This window comes from Zalophus californianus, chromosome 2 (genome assembly GCF_009762305.2).
Source record: "Zalophus californianus isolate mZalCal1 chromosome 2, mZalCal1.pri.v2, whole genome shotgun sequence".
NCBI lineage: Eukaryota > Metazoa > Chordata > Mammalia > Carnivora > Otariidae > Zalophus > Zalophus californianus.
The window spans coordinates 2977405-3005390 of record NC_045596.1 but is presented as its reverse complement, the minus strand read 5'-3'; the positions used below and the strand labels follow the sequence as shown (position 1 = coordinate 3005390).

The window sequence follows — 27986 nt, the reverse complement described above, 5'->3', positions numbered from 1 at the left end:
ACTCCGCTCGCGCTCCTGGGGGGCGGGAGCCCAGCGGCCTTCGCCCCGCGGCCTGAGTGCCGAGTGCCACATCACTGCGCCGCCGCCCGCCCGCCGCCCACCATGCGGCCCCCGCCGCCGTTGCTGCTGCTTGCCGCGCTGGCCGCCGCCGCCGCCCGGCCCGGGTGCCCGCTCGCCCGGGGGCCCGCCGGTAAGGCCCACCACCGCGCGCCCCGTGCCGGGAACTGGCCCCCTCCCCCGCCCCCCAGCGATCCCTGGCCCCGGAGCAGGTCCCCAAGCGCGCGCCCGTGACCTTGGAACTCATGGTCCGCTGGGAGGGGGGCACTGGGCTCTCGGGGTACAGGGAGGCTGGGACCCCAGGGCGGAGAGCAGCAGGTAGCTGGGGCAGCAGAGGGGCACCGTGCCCTGCCCACCGGAGTCCCCCTCGGGGCAGGGCACAGAGGGTGGGGCACCCTGCCGGTGGGGTCCGAGGGAGCAGGTGCCAGGACTTTGCAGGGGACAGGCCGTCCGAAGTCCCTGTTTCTCCCAGGAAGGGGGCAGCCTGTGGGCAGCAGCAAACTCTTGACCGCTCCCTGCCACCTCAGGCCAGTGATGTGGACAACAATAGCTCCAGAAATGGGCTCTGAGGGCCTGGGAGGGGGCTCGTGGTCGCCTGGGGAGGGAGTGGGTGTGCCTGGAGGGCTCTGGGACAGGGGGAAGGGATGCACCTGCCTGTGTGATCTCACCTGCGAGTGTGGGGTGAGGGGTGGAGGCAGGGACCTGCGGTCCTGGGCTCTGGTCCCTCCTGGAGCGGGCTTCAGTTTCCCCTCATATTCAGAGTTGGAGGTGCATCTAGTCCCCTGTCCTCAGCATCCTTATCGGCGGCAGACATCTCTGTCCCCTTGGGCACAGGAGTGAGTCTGGGCATCTCTCGGGGGCCGGGGTTTGTGGATACCTGAGAAGGTGCTGGCACAGCCAAGTCCATGTGCCAGGAGCAAAATGTCCCTCTCAAATGTGCCAATGCCGATCTTTCCTTTTCTTCCCTCTCCGTCTGGGTTTTCGCCACCCCCCTCTGGCCCTCGCCCTCACCCCTTTCCTCCTCTCCATTGCTGCAGAAAGGCCTAGGCAGAGTGTGTGCCTGTGTGTGTGTGCAAACGTGTGCACAGGTGTGCAGGCAGGATGTGGAGAGAAATTGCACTGTGTCGTGGATGGACCATCCCCTGGACCTCTGAGACCCCAGGAAATGTCTAGAATCATAGGCTTGTTGGGGACCATGGCCCCCTCCTCCAAGAAGTCCTCCCTGACCTGTCCTTTTCCCAGGGAGAAGTGCACCCCCTCCTCTGGATGCCGGCACAGGCCACTCCTTCCTCACTCTGAGGAATGGGCGGAGGTGGGGTGGGGAGCTCTGGCTGAAGCCCTGAGGTGGCACTGGTGACTGTTTCCAGGAGAAATCCTTGCTCCAGTCCGATCTTCACTCTGGACAGAGGACCATGTGCAGTCCTTAGAAGCCGAATGGCTTTTCCAGAAGGCAGGCTGGCTCGGGGCGGGGACGGGGCAGTTTGCGTCCAGGCTGCTCTACCTGATGCCTGTATCTGTGTCTTTATTGTGCCCGTCCTGGAGCCTCAGAGCAAGCCTGGACCCTCCCCTCCGCCCTTGTCTCTTGCCTTATTCCAGACCTCCGCAGGGAGCCTGCGGGCTGAGGCAGTGTTCGTGCTCTGAGGGGCCAGGCAGGTCTGGATTCAAATCCTGAGTCCTCTTCTCTGCTGTGTAGCCTTAGGCAGATGGCCCAACCTCTCTGGCCGCATTTCACGTTTCTTGTCTGTTAGAAGAGTCCTTGGCCAGAACCAACAACCTAACCTCCGCTGAAGAGGGAGGGAGGCAGGGAGGGAGGGAGCCGGGAAGCCGGCCAGCCCCAGGTCAGCCTGGGTCCCTCGCTGAAGACGTGCTGACACCTTGTGGTCACCTCGTGGAACGGGCACGTGCGGGGGGCGGCCGAGGAGCAGCCTTGGATTGGCGCCGTCTACACCCAGGGATGCCTGCCCCATGATAATTTCGCGTTTTCTAGTGGTCACACTAAAGAGGACAGGAGACACGGGTGAAATTCACCTGAACAACCCATTTTATTTAAGCCAATATCTTGTTTCAGCATGTTGTCATCCATATACAATTACTAATGAGGTGTTTTATGTTCTTTCTTTATACTAAGTCTGAGATTTGGTGAGGACTTCACATGTGCAGCAGGCATCGGCAGGGACTCCCCGCTTTGAGTGCGCCGTGGGCCAGAGGGGCCACTCCTCCCTTGACCCCACCCCAGCCCTGAGCTCCCCGAAGGTGCACACTGGGGCTGACCTCTCGTCATGGGTGGAATTGTGTCCCCAGAAAGAAATGTTGGAGTCCCCATACCTGTGGCTGTGACTTTACTGGGAAGTGGGGCTTCGCAGGTACAGTCAGAGTACGAGGAAGCCACACCGGCTCAGGGCCGGCCCTAAATCCAATGACGGGTGTGCTTAGGAGAGGAACACTTTGAGACACAGACCCACCAGGAAGGGCATGTGACGATGGGGGTGCAGCCACAAGCCCAGGGCTGTCGGGAGCCCAGAGGCTGGGAGAGGCGGGGAGGACCCTCCCTCAGGTCCCGCGGAAGGGTCCGGCCTGCCAGCCCCTGATTTCAGGCTGCCGGCCTCCAGCGGTGCGGGACGTTCGGTGTCTGTCTACTAGCTTGCGGAGCTTTGTTGTAGCAGCCCCAGGAAGCACGACCCCCCCATCTGGCTGGCTCCCGTGCCCACATCAGCAGGTGCCGCCCACGCGTCCTGCCCACAAGCACGGGGGTCATGATGGGCAGCCCTCCTTCTGCCCATGTGACCCAGCTCCCATCTGTGGAGCCCTTACTGGGCTCCCCCACAATGATGGGCTCTGTTGTCACCTCCTTGCACAGAAGAGGAAACTGAGACCCGAACTTCAATTTCTTCCTCTGCACATCAAAACCCCTCAAAACCGGGAGGGATCCCTTCACATCCACTCAAAATCCAGCCCCCTTGTGTGGCACCTGGTAACTTTGTGGGGGCAGACGGGGTCACTGGTCCACTCCCGGTTTCCTCGTTGCATGTTTTCCTGAGGCCACGGGGGTCCTGCCCCCCGGGAGTCCTTCCGTTCCCTGTGCGTGCCGAGTCTGAACAAGTCTGCAGGCTCGCCCACTGCCGCTCAGCGCAGGCACACGGCGGGTGCACTCCGGGCACACGGATGCAGGCGTGGGCAGGGGAGCCAGGGGCCCTTGAGGGTCCGTGAGACCTCGGGCTCCTGAGCGGACCTTCTGAGTCACGGCATCTGCCCCTGTGCGAGCTCACATGGGCTGTGGCAGGGGGTCAGCTGAGCGCGTGTCCTGGGGTTCAGCAGTCAGCGTCGGGCACAGACGCTCGTGCACAGGACCCTGCATGGATTTGATGCTTTTACCTGTTCTCCTGGCGTTAACTCGGTGCCTTTAGCTACAGAGACAGCCAGATAACAGCACACTGTTCCAAGCAGGGTCCTGGGTCGGTTTCCTATTCTTTCCTTTTTTCCCTCAAGTATTGGTTCAGCCTGTCACGCCTCTCATTCTGCAGACGACGGTGGGCACGGGTCAGGGAACACGATAGACCATAAAGACTTTGGAGTGTCAGGTGGGTGCCCAGAAACGCCCTCCCCTGCATGCTGAGGGGAGCAGGTAGTTTTTGCTGCTCAGGGTCCTCGAGCTCGCTCACGGCCAGTGCGCTGGTCCCAGCATCCGAGGTGGGCACAGTAGGCACCCTGCAGCCCTCTGTTGCATTAGAGCCAGCAAAATTTGGGAAAATTATTTAGGAAAATCATTTAAGGATAATTATTCTCTCGCCTGTTGCTTTTCCCAAGTGGTGCCAGCCACTTAGGACAGCCTGGAACCCTTGGCTCACTGTCTTAGGGGTGTTATAAAACAGTAGCAGTAACGGAGCTATTACTTATGGGCCATCTACCCGAGCCACGTCCTGTGCTGGGCACTGAATGTGGGTCGTGCCATAGAACCTTCATGTTATTCCCACCACATGATTATAGTAAACCCCACGTGCAATGGGGAAAAAAAAACAGGGTCTCCCTGCCATGACCAAGGGCTGTCTAGGTCCAGTGCTAGGCATCTTCCCTGGCTCGCACTGGGCTCCCTCACCGTATTATTTGGACGAGGAGGGAGAGTGAGTCCCAGGGCAGCAGGCCTGTTCCTGCAGAGCGTCTGCACACAGCCAAGCATTTGCCTGGATCTCTTGGTCGCCAGTTTTGAGAGTAGAAACCAGGCGGCGAGGGGGTACCTTGTAGTCCCCCATCCCATGAGGGCGCTGGGAGCCTATCTGCTGTGGGGTCGGGGGCTGTGGTTGCCTCGTCCGCAGAGGGCAAACCGTGTGCAGAGGGTCCTGGAAGGGGGAGCTGCCTGGCCAGCCCTGCAGGACCAGAGCCCACCCTCTGGCTGCTCCCACTGTGGGGGCTCCTGTTTGTTCACTCAGGAAAGTTCTCACAGCGCCCAGATCTCATGGTGCGTCGCCAGAAGGGGCTCCCACCCTCGGGGCTCATGGGTCAGGCCTGGGTTTTGTGTGAGGTGACAGGATTAAGACACAGGCTTTTCCCTCTGTTTCAGCCTTCTTCTGGGCTCCCCCCTGCACCCCCTTCCCCCTTGTTTCCCACTCTTTCTGCCACCCAGCCTGCCTGTCCTCCCAGGACTCCTGCAGGGGCCAAGGCTCTAAACCTCATGCTGGTTTGCATCCCTCTGAGTCAGCTCCTCCTTCTTGGAGCTCCCAGAGGCCCCGGACCTTCTGAGAGGTAACTTGCCAGGTGGCACTGAGTAAGGCTGGTTTTACTGGCTTTTCACAGGGCTCTCACTGTTGGGTCTCCCTGTGTGGGTCTCGAGGAGGGCCCTGGGAGCCCATGATTGCAAGGATAGTTTGCATGTTGGTCCTCTTCTCCCCGATTCAGGAGATGGTGGAACGCAACTCTTGCAGAGTGGTCTGGAAGGGGCGGGGGGAGCTGGGGCCCGTCTGACTCTCTGGGGACTTTGAATAACGTGGAGTCAGAGTTACTGGTGGGGATAGAGCCGGCCGTGGTACAGGCTCCAAGAAAGGCTCGTTAAATATTGGGGAATTTTGCCAGAACTAGTTCAACTGCTAGAAGCTTGGAACGGCCTCTGCGTGGGTGTTTACACCACGGTGATTGGCAAACACGGCAGGGCGGCCCCAGACTGGAGCCGGATGGATGCAGAGCACCCACCCCATGCTCTGGCTGTCATTCCTTAGGCGAGTCATGGCACCTCTCCGGGAGCCAGGCTCCTCCCCTGCGGAGCGGGGAGAAGGCTTCCATCAACACCGGAGGGTTGGGGTGCAGCCCCCTGAAACAGAGCTGGTGGGGTGTTAGCCCGGGGCCGGGTGCGTGGCCAGGACTCGGGAGGTGCTGGGCTGCCGTCGGAAGCAGCCACGCACCACCGTTAGTGTGCATTCTCCGGACGAGGGAATGACCGCGGTCCACACCCCTAACAGCACTGTCCTTTCTCTTCTCAGGTGAATGCCACGGGCCGTGGGCTGCACACAGTGGTACGATGCATGGACTTCTCTCACGTTTGCTTTGTGGGAGTGATGCAGTCCCTCTGCGCTGTCGAGCCCTTTAGAGAGCTGAACCCACAGTTCCCAAGGGGTGATTAGTAACGAAGCCCAATACTCAAATCCAAACCCCTTCTTAAACAGCAGGAAATTAGACAAAACAAAAGAGGAAGGACCCTTTATCTGTGCAGCCTGGGCTTCCCACCCTGGCTCTGTCCCCAGCTCCCCCAGAAATGCTCCTTCCAAGCATCCCTGCTCCCCTGGCCCCCATAGCTGGCTGGGGTCCGACGTGGCCGTGTGTACACGGCGTGTCCGCTCTTTAGCCTGTGAGCTCCCTGAGTCTCGGCTGCGTGCAGGCACCTGCCAGGCAAACCCCTTCTCCTCTGTAACATGAGGAAGGGAAAGCTGATCTCAGGGGATGAGCTTGAAGACTAGGTGGGCTCTGACAGGTCTGATGAGCTCAGAAGCGGGTGCTTCTTCTCAAGTCCCCTCCTGCCAGATTTGGGCATCTGGTATGTTCTAAGTGGAGGGACTAGACTTTTTTGAAAAGCAGGGAATATTCTCTCAATACAAAAGCCAACGACACATATAAAATGTTTTGAGCAGAGAAATGCTGAGCAGAAATCACCTCGTCCTTTTAAACTTTGAAAACTGGCAACATCTTGTCACTTGTACCATGAGGGAGTTGCACCTGAGGGCGCAGAGGGGGGCAGCTTGGGGATGACCGTGCACTCAGCTCCGTGCCGGAGAGGCTGTGGGGCAGGCAAGGGCCCCCCGCCGTACTGGGTTGGAGAGATAGGAGTTAAGGATCACACCAGAAAATGCCCAGTGACAATAAATTCCCTGTACCCGGGACACCCACCCTTGTGAGATGCAGAACTGGGTCAGGCCGGGCTGAGCTGTGGCTGTCTTCACCAGCCCCGTCCTCAGCTCCCTGAGCCTGAGCTAACCACTCCGCGATCTGCCACTTTCCTGGAGACACGAGGCATTCCAAGCCGGGTGCATCTTTGGGGACTCGTTTACTTCGGGGCTGTGAGTTTGGGAGGGTCCGCACCTGCTTCTGCAAAACCAGGGTCTGCTGGCTTCTTCCACATCCCCTGATGGGGCAGCCCCTCGGCAAGGCTGGCTTTCCCACACCCATTTTGCAGCTGTGGCAGTGGAGGCCCAGAGCGGCCTGCACCGGCTCACTCCCCAGGGAGCAGTGGAGCCTAGTTATTCTCGGGAGCCTTGTCTGGTCCCCCGCGGGCTCTGGCTTCCTCCCCGGGAGCCCTGGTCGGGGCCCCATCCCTGTGGGCCCTGGCCCCGTGGGGCTCTGCTGGGGCAGGACGGATGACCGTGTGGGTCACGGAGGCAGGGAGTGACCCGGTGACCCCACCTGCCCCCAGCCACGTGTGTGGACATGCAGCTCAGGACCTGCAGTGACGTGGCCTATAACCAGACGACCTTCCCTACCCTGCTGGAGCACCGGTCCCGGGAGGCAGTGGAGTCCAGCTCCGAGTACATCCTGCTGAGCGTCCTGCACCACCTGCTGGAGGGCCAGTGCAACCCTGACCTGCGGCTGCTGGGCTGCGCTGTGCTAGCCCCCCGCTGCGAGGGCGGCCATGTGCACAGGCCCTGCCGGCACGTGTGTGAGGGGCTGCGGGAGGCCTGCCAGTCCGCCTTCGACGCCATCGACATGGCCTGGCCCTACTTCCTCGACTGTGGCCACTACTTTTCAAGTGTGGAAGAGGGCTGCTATGACCCCCTGGAGAAGCTGCGAGGTGCGTGGGGCCCCGGGGCTGCACTGGTGCCCAGATGTTCAGAGAGGATCGCCGAGTCACGGTGGGCAAACGTCCCCCATATGGAGGCCTCCGGCGCCGGTGCCTGGGCCAGCCGTGACTTTAACAAATGGAAGCTTAAGTGCAAAGGGCCACGCGTGGCCAGTGTGGGCCGCCCCGGACAGGGCAGGACCGTACGGTCCCCGCGTGGCCCACACTCACGTCATGCTGCTCAGGGTCAGGTCCCCGTGACCTGGTGCTGGGCGCCCCCCACGGATGTGAGCCGTTAGAGGACAGAGCGGAGGCTCGGGGAAGGCGAGTGGCAGCAGGGAAGCCAGCGTCTGCCTGGCAGAGTCAGACCACCGATCGGTCTGTGAGGTCAGCAAACAGCCGTTGAGCGCCTGCTGTGTGCATGGCTCCGTGCTGGGCACTGAGAGGACAGGGGAGCCCAGGGACCTGTCTGCGCTGGCTTCCTGGCTCGCCGGCTGCGTGTGGGGCTCGGGGCTGGTCTGGAGCTGGCTCTGGGCCCGAGGACTCTGCCACCCACAGGCCTGTGTGCAGGTGCAGCGGGCCCATGGGTGGCGCCCTGCCAGCGGGTAGGAGCTGTGTGCGTGTGCAGAGGCAGGAGACTTGGCCGCGGGCGCACCGGGTGCAGGGGTGCAGAGGAAGAGAGCCAGACGTCCCCATGGGGCCGAGCCCGCCTGCCCTGGGAAAGCCCTTGGAGGTGGCCCGAGAGGGGTTATTTTGGGCAATTCTGCCACCAAATTGCTGGTTCCGTCTGCTTTTTTCCTCCCTCAAAACCGTTTTGAGCAGAAAGAAAACCACAGGGCAAGCGAGACGCTTAGGGAAAAGGATTAACTGTTCAGCAGCCTCTGCAGGAGCTGTGTCTTCAGTCCTGAGACCGGAGGGGGCGGGAGCCTGTGCCCTAGGAGGAGGGATGGCGCCAGGCCCGGAAGAGCAGGGCTGGTCCGAAGGAGACCTTTTAGAGGACCGGCGAGGGCTTCCCTCCCTCCTCACCCCTCCCCCTCCCTCCTCCTCCCCACCTCCCACTGTCTCTCCCCTCCCCCTCCCCTCCCCCTCCCTCCTCCCACTGTCTCTCCCCTCCCTTCCCCTCCCCCTCCCTCCTCCTCCCCACCTCCTCCCCACCTCCCACTGTCTCTCCCCTCCTTCCCCTCCCCCTCCCCTCCTCCTCCCTCCTCCTCCCCCACCTCCCACTGTCTCTCCCCTCCTTCCCCTCCCCCTCCCCTCCTCCTCCCTCCTCCTCCCCCACCTCCCACTGTCTCTCCCCTCCCTCCCCTCCCCCTCCCTCCTCCCCCTCCCTCCTCCTCCCCACCTCCTCCCCACCTCCCACTGTCTCTCCCCTCCTTCCCCTCCCCCTCCCCTCCTCCTCCCTCCTCCTCCCCCACCTCCCACTGTCTCTCCCCTCCCTTCCCCTCCCCCTCCCCTCCCCCTCCCTCCTCCTCCCCCACCTCCCACTGTCTCTCCCCTCCCTTCCCCTCCCCCTCCCCCTCCCCCTCCCTCCTCCTCCCCCACCTCCCACTGTCTCTCCCCTCCCTCCCCTCCCCTCCCCCTCCCTCCTCCTCCCCCACCTCCCACTGTCTCTCCCCTCCCTTCCCTTCCCCCTCCCCCTCCCTCTTCCTCCCCCACCTCCCACTGTCTCTCCCCTCCCTTCCCCTCCCCCTCCCCTCCCCCTCCCTCCTCCTCCCCCACCTCCCACTGTCTCTCCCCTCCCTTCCCCTCCCCCTCCCCCTCCCCCTCCCTCCTCCTCCCCCACCTCCCACTGTCTCTCCCCTCCCTTCCCCTCCCCCTCCCCCTCCTTCCTCCTCCCCCACCTCCTACTGTCTCTCCCCTCCTTCCCCCTCCCCTCCCCCTCCCTCCTCCTCCCCACCTCCCTCTGTCTCTCCCCTCCCTTCCCCTCCCCCTCCTTTCCCCTTCCCCCTCCTATTCCCTCCTCTCTCTCCCTCTCCTTCCTCCTCCCCCTCCTTCCTCCTTCCCTTCCCCCCGGCTCCCCCCTCCCTCCCCTCCCTCTCTCCCCCCTCCACTGCCCTGCGCGGGCACCTCACCACTGTGTTGGTAATCACAGCCAACCCTTGGTGTCATCATGGCTGTGGTAGGCTGGACCCTAGGGAGCCCTTCAGACCAGGGCCTGCGGCTGACAAAGCATTGAAGCCGCCTCCGCCATGCGGCAGTGTAGACTGCAGATTAGGAACCTGCATTGGCGGTTTTCTCCCGTTTTCTGTGGGTATGTCCTTTGCCTTTATAGTCTACTGCTTTGTAATTTATACGTTTTCCACAGTCACCGTGTAATTCTTCACCATCATAACTTCAGGAACTGCGATGCTGTGTACTTCTATCGGGTGCTATTCTTAGCTGTGGATATGAAGTAGTATAAAGGGGATTTTAAGGAAAAACAGAAACAGGTTGACTGGGGAGCCATTCCAGGGGGACCCCCAAGTTTCCAAGTGTGGCAGGGGAGGGGGTGTGAGGATGCTGGGGGTGGCCAGGGTCCCAGGGGTTGTAGTGGAGCTGGGCAGGGGCAGACGGAACCTCCATTGCGGGGTGTGGGTAGCCGCGCTGGTGGGTGAGTGCCCACTAAGGGCAGCTAGAGGCTCCCCCCCAACACCCCCATTCTTCCCCAGGAGGCCTGGACGCTGATGAGGCGCTGCCCTCGGGCCTGCCGCCGACCTTCATTCGCTTCACACACCACTCCTATGCCCAGATGGTGCGTGTGCTGAGGCGGACGGCGGCCCGCTGTGCCCCCATCGCCAAGACCTACAGCATCGGCCGGAGCTTCAACGGCAAGGAGCTGCTGGTCATCGAGTTCTCAGCCCGCCCTGGCCAGCACGAGCTGAGTAAGCCACTGCCGCTGGTGGGGACCCAAGAGAGAGGTCTGGGTGTGGGCCAGCTCCCAGGAAAGGGCTCTGGGCCTACTTGGCTTGGGGTGCACAAGCCCGGGTCCGGGGTCCTCGTCACGGCAGGGATGGGGTCAGGGAGCAGGCAGGGTTTGTATTCGGCTTGGTACCCTGGGGCGCATGGCCACATCCCGCAGGGCCTGCTGGTACTCAACGAGGAGTTACAAGCTGGGGGCACCGTCCTGGGGAGTGTCACCCGCACAAGTCAGGGGGAAGAGAAGTGAGGGGTTTCCTGTGGCTGTAGGCATGTGGGCCCTTGTCTGTCTCTGTGGAAATGTAACCGTGCTCTGTGCATTCTGTCGTTTTTGCACGTCTCCCTGGCACACTCGGACCCAGTCAGGTATGTGCGCGCTTGGCCCTGGCCACTTCTCATTGGCTCCTTGGAGCTGCTTGGTGAACATAATCTCACAGAATGATCTGAAGGAAGCACTTCTTGCATTTCAAAAGCCAAGTCCATTTCAGCTCATCAGGCTAGGTGGTCCTGTTTTGAGATGGGGCAGAGCTACATGGAAAATGCTAGGTTTTATTGTCTCTCCAGGGCTGTGTTGGGGCCGACAAAGCAGGAGGTCAGACTCCACTGCAGCCCCTGATTCACTGCCCTCCATAGTGGGGGTGCTGAACAGAACTCACCATGAAGCTGGATCTCGGGGGGGGCGGGGTCAGGGGGCTGTGACTCAAGAATCCGAGAGATTCTTGGATGTAAAGATGTTTGGATAGAAGGATGGATGGGTGTCCCATGCAGTGAGCTGAAGACCACCGTGAACCCCTCCAGGGCACTGAGGGCGTCCGGGCGCAGGGCCTCAGTTCTGGCCTCTGCCAGGAGCCCTTCCTTGGCTCCGTCCCTCAGCTGGTCTATCCCCGTGATCATGGGAGGCACACAGGGTCAATCCAGAAGTTGTTCTGTTGGACCCTTGGTTGTTTAATTACTGAAATATAAAGCATCTGAGGTTAAGTGGCTTTGGCACCTTTGCTGGGTTGGCTACACTTAGCCCAATTTTCATCCTAATGGTTTTTGTGCAACATGGATGTCATGAGCCCAAAGCCCTGTCTCCTGTTAAGGGTCAGAGGTCACCTGGCCCCACCCCAGCCTCCTTGGCCCACCCTGTCTCCTACCCTTCCAGCCTATGGGATGCTCTGGCATGAAGATAGGATTCTTCCTATTTCAGATTGATGTGCAGCTTTGGAATGTGGTGAGGGGTGTCCCTTGTGAGAAGGCCAAAGGAAGTGACCATTGTGGGGAGCCTCAGGGTCATTTATACACTCAGAACGCAGGAGGGACATGGATGTTTGCTCCCGTGGCTGCAGGTTCTTGGGCTGTGCACAGCCAGGGAAAGAGATGCCACTTTCCAGATGAGCAGTGTGAGTCTCAGAGAAGAAAGTTGACTTGCCTGAGGTCACACAGTTAGTAAGGCTGCGAGGCCCCTTGTCTACTCTTATCTTCTAAGCACAATCCACTCCTTCATCCAGCCAGCCAGCCAGCCAGCCATTCTTCTATCCATCCATCCATCCATCCATCCATTACCCATCCTTCTTTCTATCCATCCTTTCATCCATCCATCTATCCCTCTGTCCTTCCATCTTTTTACCCATCCATCCTTCTATCCAAACATCCATCCATCCATGCATCCTTCTATCCTTCCATCTTTTCACCCATCCATCTTTCTATTCAAATTTCCAAACATCCATCCATCCATCCATCCATCCATCCATCCATCCATCCATCCACCGATCCACCCATCCATCCATCCATCCACCCATCCATCCATCCACCCATCCATCCATCCATCCATCCACCCATCCATCCACCCATCTATCCATCCACCCATCTATCCATCCATCCATCCATCCATCCATCCATCCATCCATCCATCCACCCATCCATCCATCCATCCATCCATCCACCCATCCATCCATCCACCCATCCATCCATCCATCCATCCACCCATCCATCCACCCATCTATCCATCCACCCATCTATCCACCCATCCATCCATCCATCCATCCATCCATCCATCCATCCATCCATCCACCCATCCATCCATCCACCCATCCATCTATCCACCCATCCATCCATCCATCCATCCATCCATCCATCCATCCATCCACCGATCCATCCATCCATCCATCCATCCATCCATCCATGCATCCTTCTATCCTTCCATCTTTTCACCCATCCATCTTTCTATTCAAATTTCCAAACATCCATCCATCCATCCATCCATCCATCCATCCATCCATCCGTCCATCCACCCATCCATCCACCCATCCATCCGTCCATCCACCCATCCATCCATCCACCCATCCATCCATCCATCCATCCACCCATCCATCCACCCATCTATCCATCCACCCATCTATCCATCCATCCATCCATCCATCCATCCATCCATCCATCCATCCATCCATCCACCGATCCATCCATCCATCCATCCATCCACCCATCCATCCATCCACCCATCCATCCATCCATCCATCCACCCATCCATCCACCCATCTATCCATCCACCCATCTATCCACCCATCCATCCATCCATCCATCCATCCATCCATCCATCCATCCATCCACTGATCCATCCATCCATCCATCCATCCATCCATCCATCCATCCATCCATCCACCCATCCATCCATCCATCCACCCATCCATCCATCCATCCATCCACCCATCTATCCATCCATCCATCCATCCATCCATCCATCCATCCATCCATCCACCGATCCATCCATCCATCCATCCACCCATCCATCCATCCACCCATCCACCCATCCATCCACCCACCCATCCACCCATCCATCCATCCTTCCATCTTTTCACCCATCCATCCTTCTATTCAGATATCCAAACATCCATCTATCCATCCATCCTTCCTTCCTTCCATTCTTCTATTGAAATATCTAAACATTCATCCACTTATCCATTTATCCAACCTTCTATCCATCCTTCCATCCTTTCACCCATTCACCCATCCTTCCTTCCATCCATCCATTTGAGGGCCAACTGCCTTCCCATCTAAGCACCAATGTACACCTTAATTTACTACACAAGTATAGAAAGTGGCTGTGAATAAAATTCACACAGAGCAATGATAACATATATTATTATTAATTAATATCCTTGATGTGTTTTGCTAATAATTGTGGCTAAACTTAAGAAATGAGCTCAGTCAGTCGTGACTTTGATGAGACCTCATTGGTCACAGTGATGCTCGGGCCAAAACAAGTATGAGTAGGTCCCAAAGCATCCAGCCAGCCTTGCCATGTGGGCCCTCAAGTCTCCGGGGACCCTAGGGTTTGAGACGACCCCTCAGGTCCCTGTATCTCCCCCAAGTGGAGCCTGAGGTGAAGCTCATCGGCAACATCCATGGCAATGAGGTGGCAGGGCGGGAGATGCTCATCTACCTGGCCCAGTACCTGTGCTCCGAGTACCTGTTGGGCAGTCCCCGTATCCAGCGCCTGCTCAACACTACCCGCATTCACCTGCTGCCCTCCATGAACCCCGACGGGTACGAGGTGGCGGCTGCCGAGGTGAGTGCCCCCTACAGTGGATCCTGTGGGCCGCTACGTTTGACACCCTCCCATCTGTTCATTCACTAGCAGTGATTGGGGGTCTGTGTGCACCCACCGTTCTGGGTGATGGGCATTCAGCAGGCATCAACATCAGCAAGGTCCTACTTGGGGTGGGGGCAGACACCGATAATTCTGTGGTGTGTGAAAAAGAGAATGTGCTCTGTAGGGAAATCTGAGGGTGAGGGGGGCAGGGGGAGCTCTCAAGGTAGCTAGAGGGCCAGGGCTCTCTGATATGACTTTGAGCGGGGCCCCAGCGGAGGTGGGGAGCAAGCAGTGCACATAAAAGTTGGGGGGATTCAGGCAGGGGAGAGCCAGCGCAAGGCCCTGAGGTTGGAGGCTCAGCAAGGAGGTCGGGTGGGAGGAGCCGGACAGATGGGAGAGGTCAAGGACAGCTCGGCTGGACATGCTCCCAAGTTCGTCACACGAAGCCAGGGAGAAACGGCAACCCTCACCTCCAACTCAGCCCAGCCCCGTGGCCTCCCTGCGGAAGGAGTCGGGGTGGGGTGTACTGACCCCTAGGTGGGGGTGGCTTGTGTTTTAGGGCGCCGGCTACAATGGGTGGACAAGCGGGAGGCAGAACGCACAGAACTTGGATCTGAACCGCAACTTCCCCGACCTGACGTCTGAGTACTACCGCCTGGCCGAGTCCCGCAGCGTGCGCAGTGACCACATCCCCATCCCACAGCACTACTGGTGGGGTAAGGTAGGAGCCACCCCCGACCACCCCATGCACAGTCATGCATTTGAGGGGTCTCTGGTTATTCTGGGACTGCAGGTACGGTCTCTCCAGGGCAGGAGAGCCTGGCGATTAGCAGCCTGAGCCTCTGAGTCTCTGTTTCCTGCCTGGGACACGGGGGTAACTCTTCACTGGGTTGTCGGGGTTCAGGGAACATGTATGGAAAACACCCTGGGCCTGGCAGGTATTCAGTGACAGCTCCCAGGCAGGTTGCCTGGAGGAAGTGACGGCCCCAGAAGGTGGGAAAATGAGTTTCAGGCAAGGGTGTGGGCAGGTGGGAGAGCCTGGTGGCACCTGAAGGGAATCTCGAGGGCTGGGTGGGGGCTGGGCCAGGGCCTTGGGGCAGGGTGGGCAGGGATGGAGGGCCCAGAGATGGCTGGAGGAGGCTGTGGGCATGGCCGGAGCGGCCAGCGGGGCCGTGCCTGGTCCTGAAGATGGTCTCGTCCGTGCTGGGCAGGTGGCCCCCGAGACCAAGGCGATAATGAAGTGGATGCGCACCACCCCGTTCGTGCTCTCGGCCAGCCTCCATGGGGGCGACCTGGTGGTGTCCTACCCCTTCGACTTCTCCAAGCACCCCCAGGAAGAGAAGATGTTTTCTCCCACGCCCGATGAGAAGGTGAGAGGGGGCGGGCCTACTCTGTGTGCAGGGGAGGCTGCACTGGGGGTGACGCCCTCGCGGCTGGCCTGACCTTGTTTGTTCCTGTTTTGAGCTCAGTGAGACCCACGCAGTCCCAGGAACAGTAGGAGCTTTTCAGGCCCAGCTCTAAAGGCCTCTCCTCCAGGAAGCCCTCCAGCCAGCTGGAAGCAGCCCATCCTTCCTCTGGCCACACCCCACCGCCCATCAGTGTCCCCAGCGGGGAGCCCCTGGGGTGGGAACTGTAGCCCCCCGCCCTCCCTGCCTGGCCGCGGGGAGAGGGTGGGGTTCCAGGCGATGCCGGCAGAGGGCAGTGCTGCAGTGCGCATGGCGTGCGCCCGACCTTGGCCGCCTCCCTGCTTCTCCTGGGCCTTGCAGGTTTGCTGAGGGTCCCCTGGGCCGGCTCCGGGAGGCAGCGGGGAATTCCTCAGAGGAAGAATTCTGGCCCCGGAGTTCCCTTGGGTCTGAAGAGGCCTTTCCCCGTTCAGGCCTCAGTTTCCCTCACTGGTCAGGCCAGCTGGGGAGGACGTGATGTTGGCCAGAACCCTCTCCACCCCCTCTTCCCTTAAGGACTGGCTGCAGGTGGTCCCCTCGCCCTGATGGGACTCCTTCCCAAGCCTGATCCCGGAGCTCATGCAGGCTGGTCTGGGAGGTGGGAGTCCATCTCTTCCCGTGTTTTGGAGGCGAAGGGGGTGATCTGTGTGGTCGAAGGCCCACAGACAAGCTCACTGAAGGAGCTGCCCACACTGTCCCCGGTGACCCCTCTCCCACCAAGGCCAGTCCCTGGGCTCCTTCCCATCTCCTCTGGGGACGACAAAGCTGGACGCTCTGGCCTTGGCCAGCCTGGGGGCTTGGAAAGGTCCCAGCTCTCTGCTCAGTCACCCAGCAGGGCTCCCGGTGGACCAGGGGCGGTGGGGAGCCAGGCCTGCCCTCTGCTTTGGGGCAGGGCAGGGAGCGGGGAGTGGGGGCTGCGTGGACCGCTGTCGGTAGCTCCCTGCCCGTTCCCCTCCCTCGGCCGCGCAGGTCAGTTCAGCCTCCCCCAGCCTCCCCTCCCGGCCCCCCGATGTCGTGCGCTGGTCGGCCTCAAGCAGGACCAGCCCCTGACCCCCCGGGCTGTCAGAGGGCGGGGCCAACAGCGGGACAAGGCCCGGGTCCCCTTGGCGGCCAGAGCCCTCGGTGCCAGGCCCCGTGTCTGAGTCCAGAGGCAGATGCATGAGGATGTCCCTGGGGGGGGGAGTTCACCTCAACGAGTCCCACCAGAGTCAGAAAACTGTGAGTCTTCCCCACCAGCCATCAATCATGGATCGATCATGCTCAGGCCCACAGCCAGCAGTGGTCTCTGTGGAAACCAGGGTCCCAGGAGGGGCGCTGGGGGGCGGGGGAGTGCAAGGAGGGGCTGGCCAGGGTGTTCCACATCCCCTCCCCCAAACTCCCGTGGTGCCCCGTGGATGAGAGCAAGCACCTCTTGGTGCCATTCCAGGCCGTCTGTCCCCCTATACCTGTCCCTTCAGCCACAGTCTTTCTCCCAAGCTCGGCTCAAGCTCGGTCTTCCTCAAACCCTCCCCAACCCAGCCCACCCCCAGCAAGAGGGTCCCAGGTGGCAGAGCTGGGCAGCCCCTGGCCTGAGCTCCTGCAGAGCACCCCCCACCCCCCCACACCACCTCATTCATTTACAGCCGGCTGGCCTCCTGATGTCCTTGTCCGGTGCCCTGCCCCCAGGTCGGGCCTGTTCCCAGCAGGCCTGTGGCTTGTGTGTCCCTGGGCTTTGGGGACTGACGATGACTTTCCCTGCTCTCCCAAGGGCAGGCGGTGTGGCGGTGGGGCTGACTGATGGGCGACAGGGGGGAGACCGAGGCAGGATGTGTGGGGAGCCTGCCTCGCCAGACCAGGCGCTGCTTTGCTGGCAGACAGGGGAGGGCCAGAGAGGGGGGAACCCCGGCAGAGTTCTCGAGACCACTCCGTCAGCACCTGTGGGCAGAAGGCCGTTTCCTTGGGTCCCTGGGACTCCGGGCCGAGGACAGCTGCTGGATGACCTGCCGACCTCCGTGACTGTGGGCCATGCGTGGGCTTGTATTTTGGGTGCTTGGTTTGTGTCTGAGGGACGGAGCTAAAATTGCGCGGCCCTACCCCAGAGACACTGGACCCATCCTTCCCCGGGTCCTGGAGTCACCATGACCCCCACCGGAGAGACCCTCACTGTGGCCTGGCCCCACATGCCCAGCCTCCCCCTTTTTGCAGAGGGGTCCCCTCGCAGGGACAGACTTCTCCCAGGACCACGCGACTCTGACAAGCGTAGTGCCCTGGGCCCTGTTGTCCACATGACCCCAGCTTGGGAGCTTCCACCCTGAGCAGACCCCGTGTCCTTTGCTGGGACACAGGCACGGGAGGACCTGCGCTCCTGCCTGGGGTGGGGGGGAGTGCTGCACCGGGGCCAGGGGCTGTGGACACACTCAGACGTGCCCGCCCCTAAGGCTGCCCCCAGGGGTGCAGGCCCTGGGTCCCATGTCCCTCCACCCACCACAGTAGAAACCGCACGCGTGTGGCAGCAGGTGGGGGCCTCCCACAACCCAGGTTGTCCCTGGGGAACATGGGGTGATGGTTATCATAGAGGAGTCAGTGGGGAGGTCAGTGCACATGAGGCGCGCCACAGGCTCCCGTCTCTCCCGAGGCCTGCCCTCTGCAGGAAGTGCCTGGGAAATTGCAGAGCTGACCTCGGGGAGCCCTGCCAGCGTCCCTTCAGTGCACCCCCTTCTTGGGAGAAAGCTCACCCTCCCTAGCCAGGTGTGCAGGGGCTCCATAGGGTGCCAGGTTCCCACCACAGCTGCCTTGAGCTCTGGCTCTCCCACTTCGGGGCCTTTGCACATGCTGTACCATCTGCGTGGACACCATCCCCCTCCTATCTGTGCTGCAGAGCCCTCTTCACCCCATTGCCCCCAGCGTTGAGAGCGTGCTGCAGGGTGCCCCACCTTCTGGCCTTGGCCTCACGAGAAACCTGTCCCTTGGTCTTCTTTCCAGATCTTCAAGCTGCTGGCCAGGGCCTATGCTGATGTCCACCCCATGATGATGGACAGGTCGGAGAACAGGTGCGGCGGCAACTTCCTGAAGAGGGGCAGCATCATCAACGGGGCAGACTGGTACAGCTTCACGGGAGGTACGGGTGGGGGGGCTGGGCTGGGGCGGGGGACGGGGAGGGGGTGGGGCAGGGAGGGCTTCGGGGGGGTGTGAGGGGGAGGGGGAGGTTGGGGAGGGGCTGGAAGGGAACGGCCATCTCCTCCCAGCAGCTCTTTGTGGGAACTGGATTCTGGAACTTCTGGAGTGTGGGGGAGGCAGCAGCATGTGTATCCCCGCCCGTGTGGTGGGGTCTGGCTTCAGTTCTAGCTGCTGTCTTGAGGACCTTCGCGGTGACAGGTGTGGCGGTGACAGGTGTGGCGGTGACAGGTGTGGCGGTGACAGGGTGTGGCGGTGACAGGTGTGGCGGTGACGGGTGTGGCGGTGACGGGTGTGGCGGTGACAGGGTGTGGCGGTGACGGGCGTGGCGGTGACGGGCGTGGCGGTGACGGGCGTGGCGGTGACGGGTGTGGCGGTGACAGGGTGTGGCGGTGACGGGCGTGGCGGTGACAGGGTGTGGCGGTGACGGGTGTGGCGGTGACAGGGTGTGGCGGTGACGGGCGTGGCGGTGACGGGCGTGGCGGTGACAGGGTGTGGCGGTGACGGGCGTGGCGGTGACGGGCGTGGCGGTGACGGGCGTGGCGGTGACGGGCGTGGCGGTGACAGGGTGTGGCGGTGACAGGGTGTGGCGGTGACGGGCGTGGCGGTGACGGGCGTGGCGGTGACGGGCGTGGCGGTGACAGGGTGTGGCGGTGACGGGCGTGGCGGTGACGGGCGTGGCGGTGACAGGGCGTGGCGGTGACGGGCGTGGCGGTGACGGGCGTGGCGGTGACAGGGCGTGGCGGTGACGGGCGTGGCGGTGACGGGCGTGGCGGTGACAGGTGTGGCAGAGCTATATACTCCAGCCCCCCCCCCCCCGCCGCCGGTTCTGTGGGGGGACTTCGTGAGAGCTGACCTTGAGTGACCCCACCTGTGACCAATTCTTTTCTGCCTCTTGGGGGGTAGGAGGGAATAAAGAACTCCAATGAAACTTGAATTTCAGAGAAATAATGAAGCCTTTTTGGTCCTGTATAAGTATGTCCCAATACTGCATGGGATATACTTACACTAAAACTTTATTCATTGTTTTTCTGAAGTTCCACGTTAACTGGGTGTCCAGGTGGACCTCACACAGAGCAAAGCAGGGTGCACGGGACCCTGTGTGCCCTGAGAGGCACCTGCTGGGCAAGGCCCACGTGCTCCTGCACTCTGCCTGCCTCCCCTCCACCCTGGCACGACACTTAGTATTTGGGAGATTTGGCAGATGAGGAAATCGGGCTCGGGCAAGAGAAGGGCCTGTTGGCGTCCATGCCACAGGGGGCAGAGCTGTGGGCAGAGGACAGCCCCTTCAGCTCCTGTGCTGAAGCTAGTTCACAGCCCTGCTCAGCAACCTTGCCCCTGCTGCCCCCAGACGGCCCCGGTGGGCCTTTCCCGGGGGCATGGGGCCCTCTGTCCTTGGCCACTGGCCCCGTGTTGCCCTTGGGTCTGTGCCCCTGTGGCAGTGAGCCCAGCTGCCTCTCCCAGGCTCCGACCAACCCCGTGGGTCCCTTTAGGCTCTGGACATGGGGTCATGCTCAAGACTTGGAGTCGGGGACCCACGCACCTGGGCTCTGAGGGACAGAAGCTGCCCCATGCCCCTGGGGAAGGCCCGCGGGCCGTGAAGTTCAAGTTGATAACAATAGCAGAAGGTGAAGTCGGTAGCAGTGGCTGCTGACTTTTGAAGCGCAGGGGCCGCCTCTGCTCCCGACACAGGGCTGCCCCGGCCGTGCAGGAGGCCTGCCCTGGAGACCGGGTGTAGCTTCTACTGGACAAGAAACTCTGAAAGCCGATGGGGCAGAGGGCAGGAGTGGGTGGGTGGCCGGCAGCCCGATTTTCTCGAAGCCTCTCTCTGCCACTGGATTGTGCAGCCTGTGTTCTCCCTGGAAGTGGGAGCCAAAGGACCTTCCTCCCAGGGCTGTTCTTGGGCCTGGCTAGGTACATGGACGCTGTTGTCCTGGGGTCCAGGCCTGGAGAGGGGAGAGGGCCAGAGGCTTGGCCGCCGGGGCGCATGTGTCTCTACTGGAAATCGGCTCATTCCTTACCCACCGAGGGGCACACAAGATGGAGCGTAAGCCCAAGGACTTGGGTGCCAGAACACCTGGGTTCAAAGTGCAGCTCCGTCCCTTCCCCCCGTGGGACCTGGGTCAGGCTGCCAGCGGCCCGCGCCTCGGTCTGCTCCTCCGGAAAGTGGGGATGGGGCAGTAGCCACTCACGATTGCCCGGCGGCCCTGCCCCCGCCGGCCAGAGTTGGGGGGGGGTGTCCAGCGTGGGCGGGCGCGCAGGTGTCGAGTCAGGGCGGGTGTCGAGCGTGGGGCGGGTGTCGAGCGCGGGGGCGCGGGGGGGGGTGGGTGCCCAGCGCGGGCACGCGGGTGTCGAGCGCGGCTACGCGCTCAGGCTGCCCCCCTGCGCCGCAGGTATGTCCGACTTCAACTACCTGCACAGCAACTGCTTCGAGATCACGGTGGAGCTGGGCTGCGTCAAGTTCCCCCCGGAGGAGGCCCTCTACACGATCTGGCAGCACAACAAGGAGCCCCTCCTGAACTTCGTGGAGATGGTGAGCCCCCACGGCTTCGCTCCGCCAGCCTGGCGGGCGCTGCGGGGCGGACCGGGTGCGCGGCTGCGCGGCTGCCTGGCTGCCCCTGACTTGTGTATTGGCTAGCCGTCCATCCGTTCACTGGCCACCTCCTGTCGGCCAGCCCTGGGGGCGCTTGGGACCGCAGGGGGCATGCGTTGGGGCCCCCACGATAGCGAGGCTCTCAGGACCTAAAGGGGCACCACCGAACAGGGAGGATGCAGGGACCAAGGCGGCCCAGGGATGGCACCTGACTCAGCCTTGGAGACCATGGACGTGGTAGAGGAGGTGGCACCCGCCTGCATCATGAAGAAGTAGGAGGAGCCAGGCAGTGGAAGAGCTCAGGCAGTAGGGATGGCATGGGAGGGTCCCCAGGCCACAGTGAGGAGCGTGGATGCGGGAACGGACTGGGCACTGGGTCAGGGGGAGGCCTCAGGATGATGCTCTGGGCAGTGGGGCCTGGAGCATGTTTGTTCCTCGGGCTCAGAGGGGTGGGGTGGGGCAGCCGGACTGAGGGGTAACTGCTGTCCTGGGGCCACGGTCACCCAGAAATAGGTGGTGCTGCTGAGCAGAAGCCACTGGGAACGTGCTAGAACAATCATCAGTGGACCCCCAGAGTGGTCCCCCAGCAGCGTGGTGACCGCGGCCCATGCCTCTCCCAGTCCTGCCTGCCAGTGTGGCTCACAGTGGCGGTCTGAGGGCGGTAACCTCATGGGACAGGCACGCAAGGGGTGAGGCGGAGCCTAGCATGGCTCTGCAGATGCCCCAGTGACTTTTCTCCTGAACATTTTCGAGACTCAGGTGACTCACACGTTGGCACATGTCCCCGGGAGAAGCAGACCCTGAGGGAGGGAGATACAGGAGGTCCCGAAGGGGACAGTGAGGGGATGTACGTGCATAGTACGTTACAGTTGGCACCCCCCACCTACGGCATTCAATCCTGACACCAGTCCTGAGTGTTAGAAGGGGCTGCCCCATTTTGTGGGTCGAGGGACAGGTGCCATGGAAGGACGGTCCTGGCCTGGGGCTGCTGGGTCACTCGTGGGCTCCCAGGCCTGGCTCTCAGCAGCCACGAGAAAACCAGAGGAGGAGACAGAGGGTCAGACAGTGACAGGGCCTGCCCCGTGTCGCCCAGCGACTGTCCAGAGCTCAGAGCTCACACTCTGATCTGCCTGCCCCAAACCTCAGTTCTGTCAATGAATCCTTTCTAGAAAGATCAGGAACCTTCCTCCAGGCAAGAACCAAGCAGAGCCTCCTGGTTCAGCAGTCGCCGCTGTCGGATAAAAAGCAAAGCCCAGATAAGAGCTGGACATTGTTAGTGTTGTTCAAGCTTCTGTTTTATGGCTGTGCCTGCGACCTCTTGCTGTGTGGGGCAGGTCATCATTCAGTAATGGGTCTGGGCCAGACCCCTCGCTCATTTCATTTTACGGCTGTCTGGTGAAAATTAGTTTTAAGGAGCCTTAAATGGGGCTGGGATTGCTCTGTGGATATTGTATGTGAGGTCTTGGGGTATAAAGATTTAATAGTGAGCACGGAAGGGTGGCAGGCGGGTCGTGAAGCCGGGTGTGGCTGGCCTCTGAGGACGATGCCCCAGGAAGGCCGTGCTGGGGCTTCTGATAAGAATCGAGTCTGTCATGGCCCATGGAGGCCTTCTTCACAGTGATGCTGACCAGACCTTGGGTGGGTGTCTGCATCTCCCCGGGTTGGGAAGGGAGGGGCGTGCGCACCATGTCTCCTTCCCTCCCGGAGAGCTCCACGTCCTGGGTCTGCAGGAAGGTGACTCCTCAGCCTGAAAGCAAGGGCAGAACAAAGTTTAGCCCGTGCAAGCTGACATGAAATGAGACCCTGCTATGTGGTCTGGTCTCTCTTCTAGGTTGGGGGCAGGAGGGCAGATGGTGACATTATGGAGAGATCAGGGCTGGGAGTGTGGAAGCCCAGCACTGGGGGTCCCGGAGGAGGCCTCTGATGTAGCTGGTCATCAAGGAGGGCTTCTTGGAGGAAGAGGAGTGTGGGGGAGAGGAATTGGTTGGTTCTGAGCAGAGCAGGGGCAGGATGGGGGGTCGGAGGCCTGGGGCAGCACTGCAGCTGTGGGGGGCAGCCTCCCGGGAGAGAGGAGTCTCTCTGCACTGTCTCCCCTCCCGCCCAGTCATCTTGGCCTCGTTTGACATGACCCGTGGGCCCCAAGTTGTTTGCAGTCCGATAGAGCAAGGGCGGGCTGGCTTGTTTATTGTCGACATTTTTAGGAGAAGGAGCGTGAACAGGGCCAGGCAGTCCTGAGGGGGCCCTGCTTGGGGTGCAGCTTCCTCACCCGAAGGCATGTGCTCGGAGCGTGCAGCGCCTAGACCGGGACCTGCCCCAAGTCCCGGCTCTGCTGTGGGCCATTCTCCAGCGACACCCGAGGCCCATTTTACAGATGGGAGGTGGTGCTGAGAGGCAGGGTCGCTTGTCCAAGACCAGAGAGCGGTTGACGCCTTGGCCAGGACTGACACGAGGGTCCACGCCCTGGTCCGTGTCCCCCCTGGGCCCGCGCTCAGGAGCGGCCACACCGGCCTGCTCTGTGTACGCAGGGGGAGCTGAGACGAGCTCCGGGGTTTTCTGCTCAGCACTCCCGGCCCAGGAGAGACGGTTGGGTGGACCCTCGAGCAGAACTGCAGGGTCACGCGCAAGAGGGGGCTCTGAGGACAGACGGATGGGAGCTGGCTGGGCTAGGCCGCCCGCCCTCTGGAGAGCACACACCCTATCCGCGCCCCCTCTCTCTCTCTCTTCAGGCGCACCGCGGCATCAAAGGTGTGGTGATGGACAAATTTGGCAAGCCGGTCAAAAACGCCCGGATTTTGGTCAAGGGCATCCGCCATGACATCACCACAGGTGAGCACCTTCCTGGGGCCCGAGTCGTGGTGGCTGGCTCCCGCAAGCGGTCATCGGCCCGGTGCCCCGAGGGGCTGCTCCACTCATCCTCCATGGGTTTTGAGGGATGAATAAGAGTTGGGCTGAGGAAGCCGTGGGAAGGGTGCTCCAGGCCAGTACAGAGGCAGGTGCTTGCCCTCCAGGCTGACGCCCCTCAGACCCCCGCGTCTCGGCACCTCAAGCCCGAATGTGAACCTGGGTCTGAGAATCAGTTGTGTTCTGTTTGTTCACAGCCCCAGATGGCGACTACTGGAGACTGCTACCTCCGGGGTCCCACATCGTCATAGCTCAGGCCCCCGGCTACTCCAAGGTCATCAAGAAGGTCACCATCCCCGCCCGGATGAAGAGGGCTGGCCGCGTGGACTTCATTCTCCAGCCTCTGGGCACCGGACCCAAGAAGCTCCTCCTCGGGCCACGGAGAAATGGGTCTGGGCCCCGAGACCCACCGGGAGGTGCCAGCCCATACGGGGAGCCCGAGGAGCCGGGCTGGGAGCCGCTCGGGGGACGGAGGCAGCCCTCTGCGGGCGGGAGTAAGCCGTGGTGGTGGTCCTACTTCACATCCCTGAGTCAGCACAAGCCGCGCTGGCTGCTCAAGTACTAGCTGCCCCCCACCCTCTGGCCCAGAGGCTCCAGGCTCTTGATTTTGTCTTCGGAAGACACCTTGTAAAGCTGTTTCTGTTTTATTAAAGTCATTTTATTTAGTGTCGGCCATGGTGAGAGGCTCTGGGCATGAGGCACGCCGGCCTCGTCCACCCGAATGGCCCCGGGGCAGGTGGTCCCGTGGGCAGCCAGCTGTGGGGTGGACCCTGAGGCCCCAAAGCAAGAGGGGCCCTCTACCTTACAGATGGGGACACTGAGGCTCCCAGGGAGGTGACACATGGGGAGGGAGGTGCAGGGCCAGCCAGGAGCAGAGACTCTGGGAGTATGTGGAGGTGGGATGCAAAGGAGAAAGTTTTCAGGAGAGTCTGGCCGGGAGGAGTGGGGGGTGGGCAGCAGGTGACCTCAAGGGCAGGAGAGCTGGTGAGAACTCAGGGACTGTAGCATCACCCAAGGGTCACACTTGGAGGCTCCCGGGCTTTGATGGGGCCCTACCTCCAACACGAAGCATCTCCCTTAACTCCTTTCTCAACCTTATGATGCCACCAACACAGGTCCAGAGACCCACCCCCAGGCCCCAAACTCCCCACAGGATTCCACCTGGCCCATCTCTCTATAGTCAGGCAGGTCCATGGGTCCTAGGATCCCTGAGGCAGGGAGGCATGCGGCCCAGCAGAGAACACTGGCAAAGAAGGTGTGCTAATCAGGTAGGGCTGTGTAACAACGTGCCACAGGCTGGGGGCTCGAGGCACAGGGCTTTGTTTTCTCACCGTCCTGGAAGCTGGATGCCCGAGGTCAAGGTGTAGACAGGGGTGGTGCCCTCTGAGGCCACGAGGGAAGGATGCACGCCAGGCCTGTGTCCTTGGCTCATAAACAGCTGGCTTCTCCCCACATCCGCGGGCCATCTTCTGTCAATGCTTGTCTGCCTTACTTTCCTGCTTTCCCACTTAAAAGGACACCAGTCCTATTGGATCAGGGCTACCCCAACGGCCTCATCTTAGTTTGATCACTTCTAGGAAGACCCCCATCTCCAAATACAGTCAGGTTCACAGATACTGGGGGTGAGGAATTCAACATATACCTTCTGGGGGAACGCAGTTCAACACATCACAGAAGGATCGTCTGCAACACGGCAGCTTCCCTGCTGCTCCTGGCTGCACCACTGGGGCCCCCACCCGGATGGGGATCCCATGTGCGCAGTGCCTTGACCCCAGCTGACCCCCACCATGACCCCTACTGGCACATCAGCACGGTTTGATGGCTGGCCCTGGCCTCTGCCATCTCAGAAGGCTTCCGGGCAAGCTGAGAGAAGCTGGTGTGCTCCCAGCACCAGGGGGTGGGGTCTCTGTGGAGCGGGGGCGCGGGCGTGCTCAGGTCCTCAGTCTGGCCGGGACACAGCGGCTCACAAAGCGAGCATGTGTGTATCGGTCATGATCCGGAGTGTTTGTCAGACATCCTTTGGGGCTCTTGACCTACCTTCACCCCTGTGTCCAGCGGTTCTGAAGGTCATCGTGTATTTGGCTCTACTGTGTACCAGGTCAGTGTGAAGCAGACTGCTCTTCCCGATTTACTGATGGGGGTGCAGCCCAGAGAGCTGGCACCGCTTGCCCGGGACCTCAGAACGTGTTGCTGGCTGCTCAGTGCCTCCTGCAGGGCACCTGTGTGAGGCTCCTGCTGTCCGCAGCTGTCTGGAGAAGAGCCTATCCGAGTGGGCATGAAGGCCAAGAGCTCAACGGGGCACCTGTTCATTCCAGGAGCTGAGGCCTGGGCCCCGGGGAGGGGGTGAGGGTGGGGGTGGCCAGGATGAGGAGAGAGATTGCCTGAGAGGTGTGGGGGTGGCTGTGGGCAGTGGACCATGGCAGAGTGGGAGGGTCAGGTGGGGACAGGTTGGGCTTCCTATTTCTGGCCAGCAGGGGACCGTTTTGGTGGCTCCTATGATCTTTTCTTTTGATAGAACTTAGGACAGAACCCCCACAAGGAGGAGGCTAAGAGCTACGGTCCACCTGCTGTGCTCACCGTGAGACTGAAGGGGATGTCAGAATGGTGGGGACCTCGGGAATCAGTGAGAAGCAGGGAGCCCCCCAGGGCCCACGGGGCAGCTCTGGCTGTGGGAGCCGGGTGAGCTCTCCTCCAGGGGGCCGGCTCTCTGCACACTGGAGGGAGGGGGTTCCAAAGGGAGTGTGCACGCTCCAGGGTGTCGCTGCTGGTAGGCATCCTTACAAAAGAGCTGGCAGTTGAATCTGGAGGTAGGGAAAGGGAAGGTGGCCCAGCATCACTCTCAGACGCTGCCGAGGAGAACAGGAGGGTGAACAGCATCACGAGCCGCAGCAGAAGTGAGGAAAAGGCGAAAAATCTCACAGTAAGGAAAATAGAATGAATGCACAAGAACACGGAAGGAATAAAATGCAGACCACCAGAAATGTGCATGAGCTGAATCCTCCACTAAGAAAGCAGAAACCACCAATTTGAGTTACCAAAAAAAAAAAAAAAAAAAAAAAAGGCAGCGTGTACTGCAAGGAAGCACGCTTGAAAGCAAGTGATACAGGACGTGAAGGGAAGCCAAGAAATGCAGACGCCCGGACAACAAGGGCTTCATCGGTGGCAGAGGAGGTGGGACTGGGGATCAAACACAGTAAATGGAAGAGAAAGACATTGGAGGATCAAACAATTTATGACCAAGATAAAATAATAAATCTGCATTATACACTAATCAACTTAGTGGCTAACGATGTAAAGCCAAGCCATTTAAAAATACAGGCAGAATTCCTGTAGGAACTGCGATGTGTCATTTTGGGAATCAGACCAGTCCAGTGGCTCAGTCAGTCAGCTGGGTTTTAGAGAAACAGAGTCACGCACGGAACCAGCAAACTCAGTTTAACGAATGTGTATGAGGCATTGCTTACTTCAGGTGGAGAGTGCACATTCCTCCCAAAACCCACTGAGCATTTGTAAAAATTGATAATATGCTTCATCTCAAAGAACATCTTAAGAAAAATTTAAAAGGTGGAGATTATCTCCAGCCATAGCCTAGACAAATTAGAAATAAGGGTAAAAAACCCCTTTACCATTTGGATTTAGCTGCATGGCAGAGAATCAACACAGGGTGGAGTAACACGGTGGAAGTTAGTTTCCAGGACAGAAGTCTGGGCTAGGCGGTGGCCAGACAGCAGGATGTTTTATGAGACCCCAGGCTCCATCCACTTGCTGTTCCACCATCCTGGGGTGAAGCTTCCCCTCTACGCCATCACTTCTGCTCACATCTCATTGGCCAGAACTCAGTCATGTGGGCAGGCCTGCCTCAAAGAATGCTGGGAGTTGTAGTTTTTGTCTTGGATGGGAGGGTGCTCCATAAAAATGGGGGGCTCCATAAGTTACCATAGCAAAAGGGGAGGATGGATTTTGGAAGACGTTGAGACTCTGCACGACATTGATGGAGTGGAAAGGAAAGGGGACTGTGGGAGGAAGCTACTGGGGGAGAGGAGATGAGGACAGCTCCTCTGTGGCCCGTGGTGGCTGGTGCCCAGAAGCAGGTAAAGCAGGTGCACCATCACTGAT

General features: G+C 60.6%; 1 protein-coding gene across 2 annotated transcripts; it reads left to right on the top strand.

Annotated features, from left to right (window-relative positions):
* CPZ (carboxypeptidase Z) lies at positions 1–24529 on the top strand. 2 transcript variants are annotated; one of them, XM_027599288.1, is made up of 11 exons: positions 1–190; positions 5526–5558; positions 6950–7324; positions 9961–10173; positions 13561–13757; positions 14341–14502; positions 14993–15151; positions 18185–18320; positions 20770–20909; positions 23696–23795; positions 24068–24529. In XM_027599288.1, the coding sequence occupies exons 1-11, from the start codon at positions 103–105 to the stop codon at positions 24433–24435; spliced, it is 1971 nt and encodes a 656-aa protein (XP_027455089.1). In that variant the 5' UTR covers positions 1–102; the 3' UTR covers positions 24436–24529. The 2 variants fall into 2 exon arrangements, with proteins under 2 accessions (XP_027455089.1, XP_027455090.1); XM_027599289.1 differs by lacking the exon at positions 5526–5558.
* The last annotated feature ends 3457 nt before the right edge of the window (positions 24530–27986 follow it).

Coding starts and splice junctions, on each gene's coding strand:
- CPZ (XM_027599288.1), top strand. CDS start 103: ATGCGGCCCCCGCCGCCGTTGCTGCTGCTTGCCGCGCTGGCCGCCGCC. Junction 5,559..6,949: donor GCCGTGGGCTGCACACAGTG/GTACGATGCATG, acceptor ACCTGCCCCCAG/CCACGTGTGTGGACATGCAG. Junction 18,321..20,769: donor CTGGTACAGCTTCACGGGAG/GTACGGGTGGGG, acceptor CCTGCGCCGCAG/GTATGTCCGACTTCAACTAC.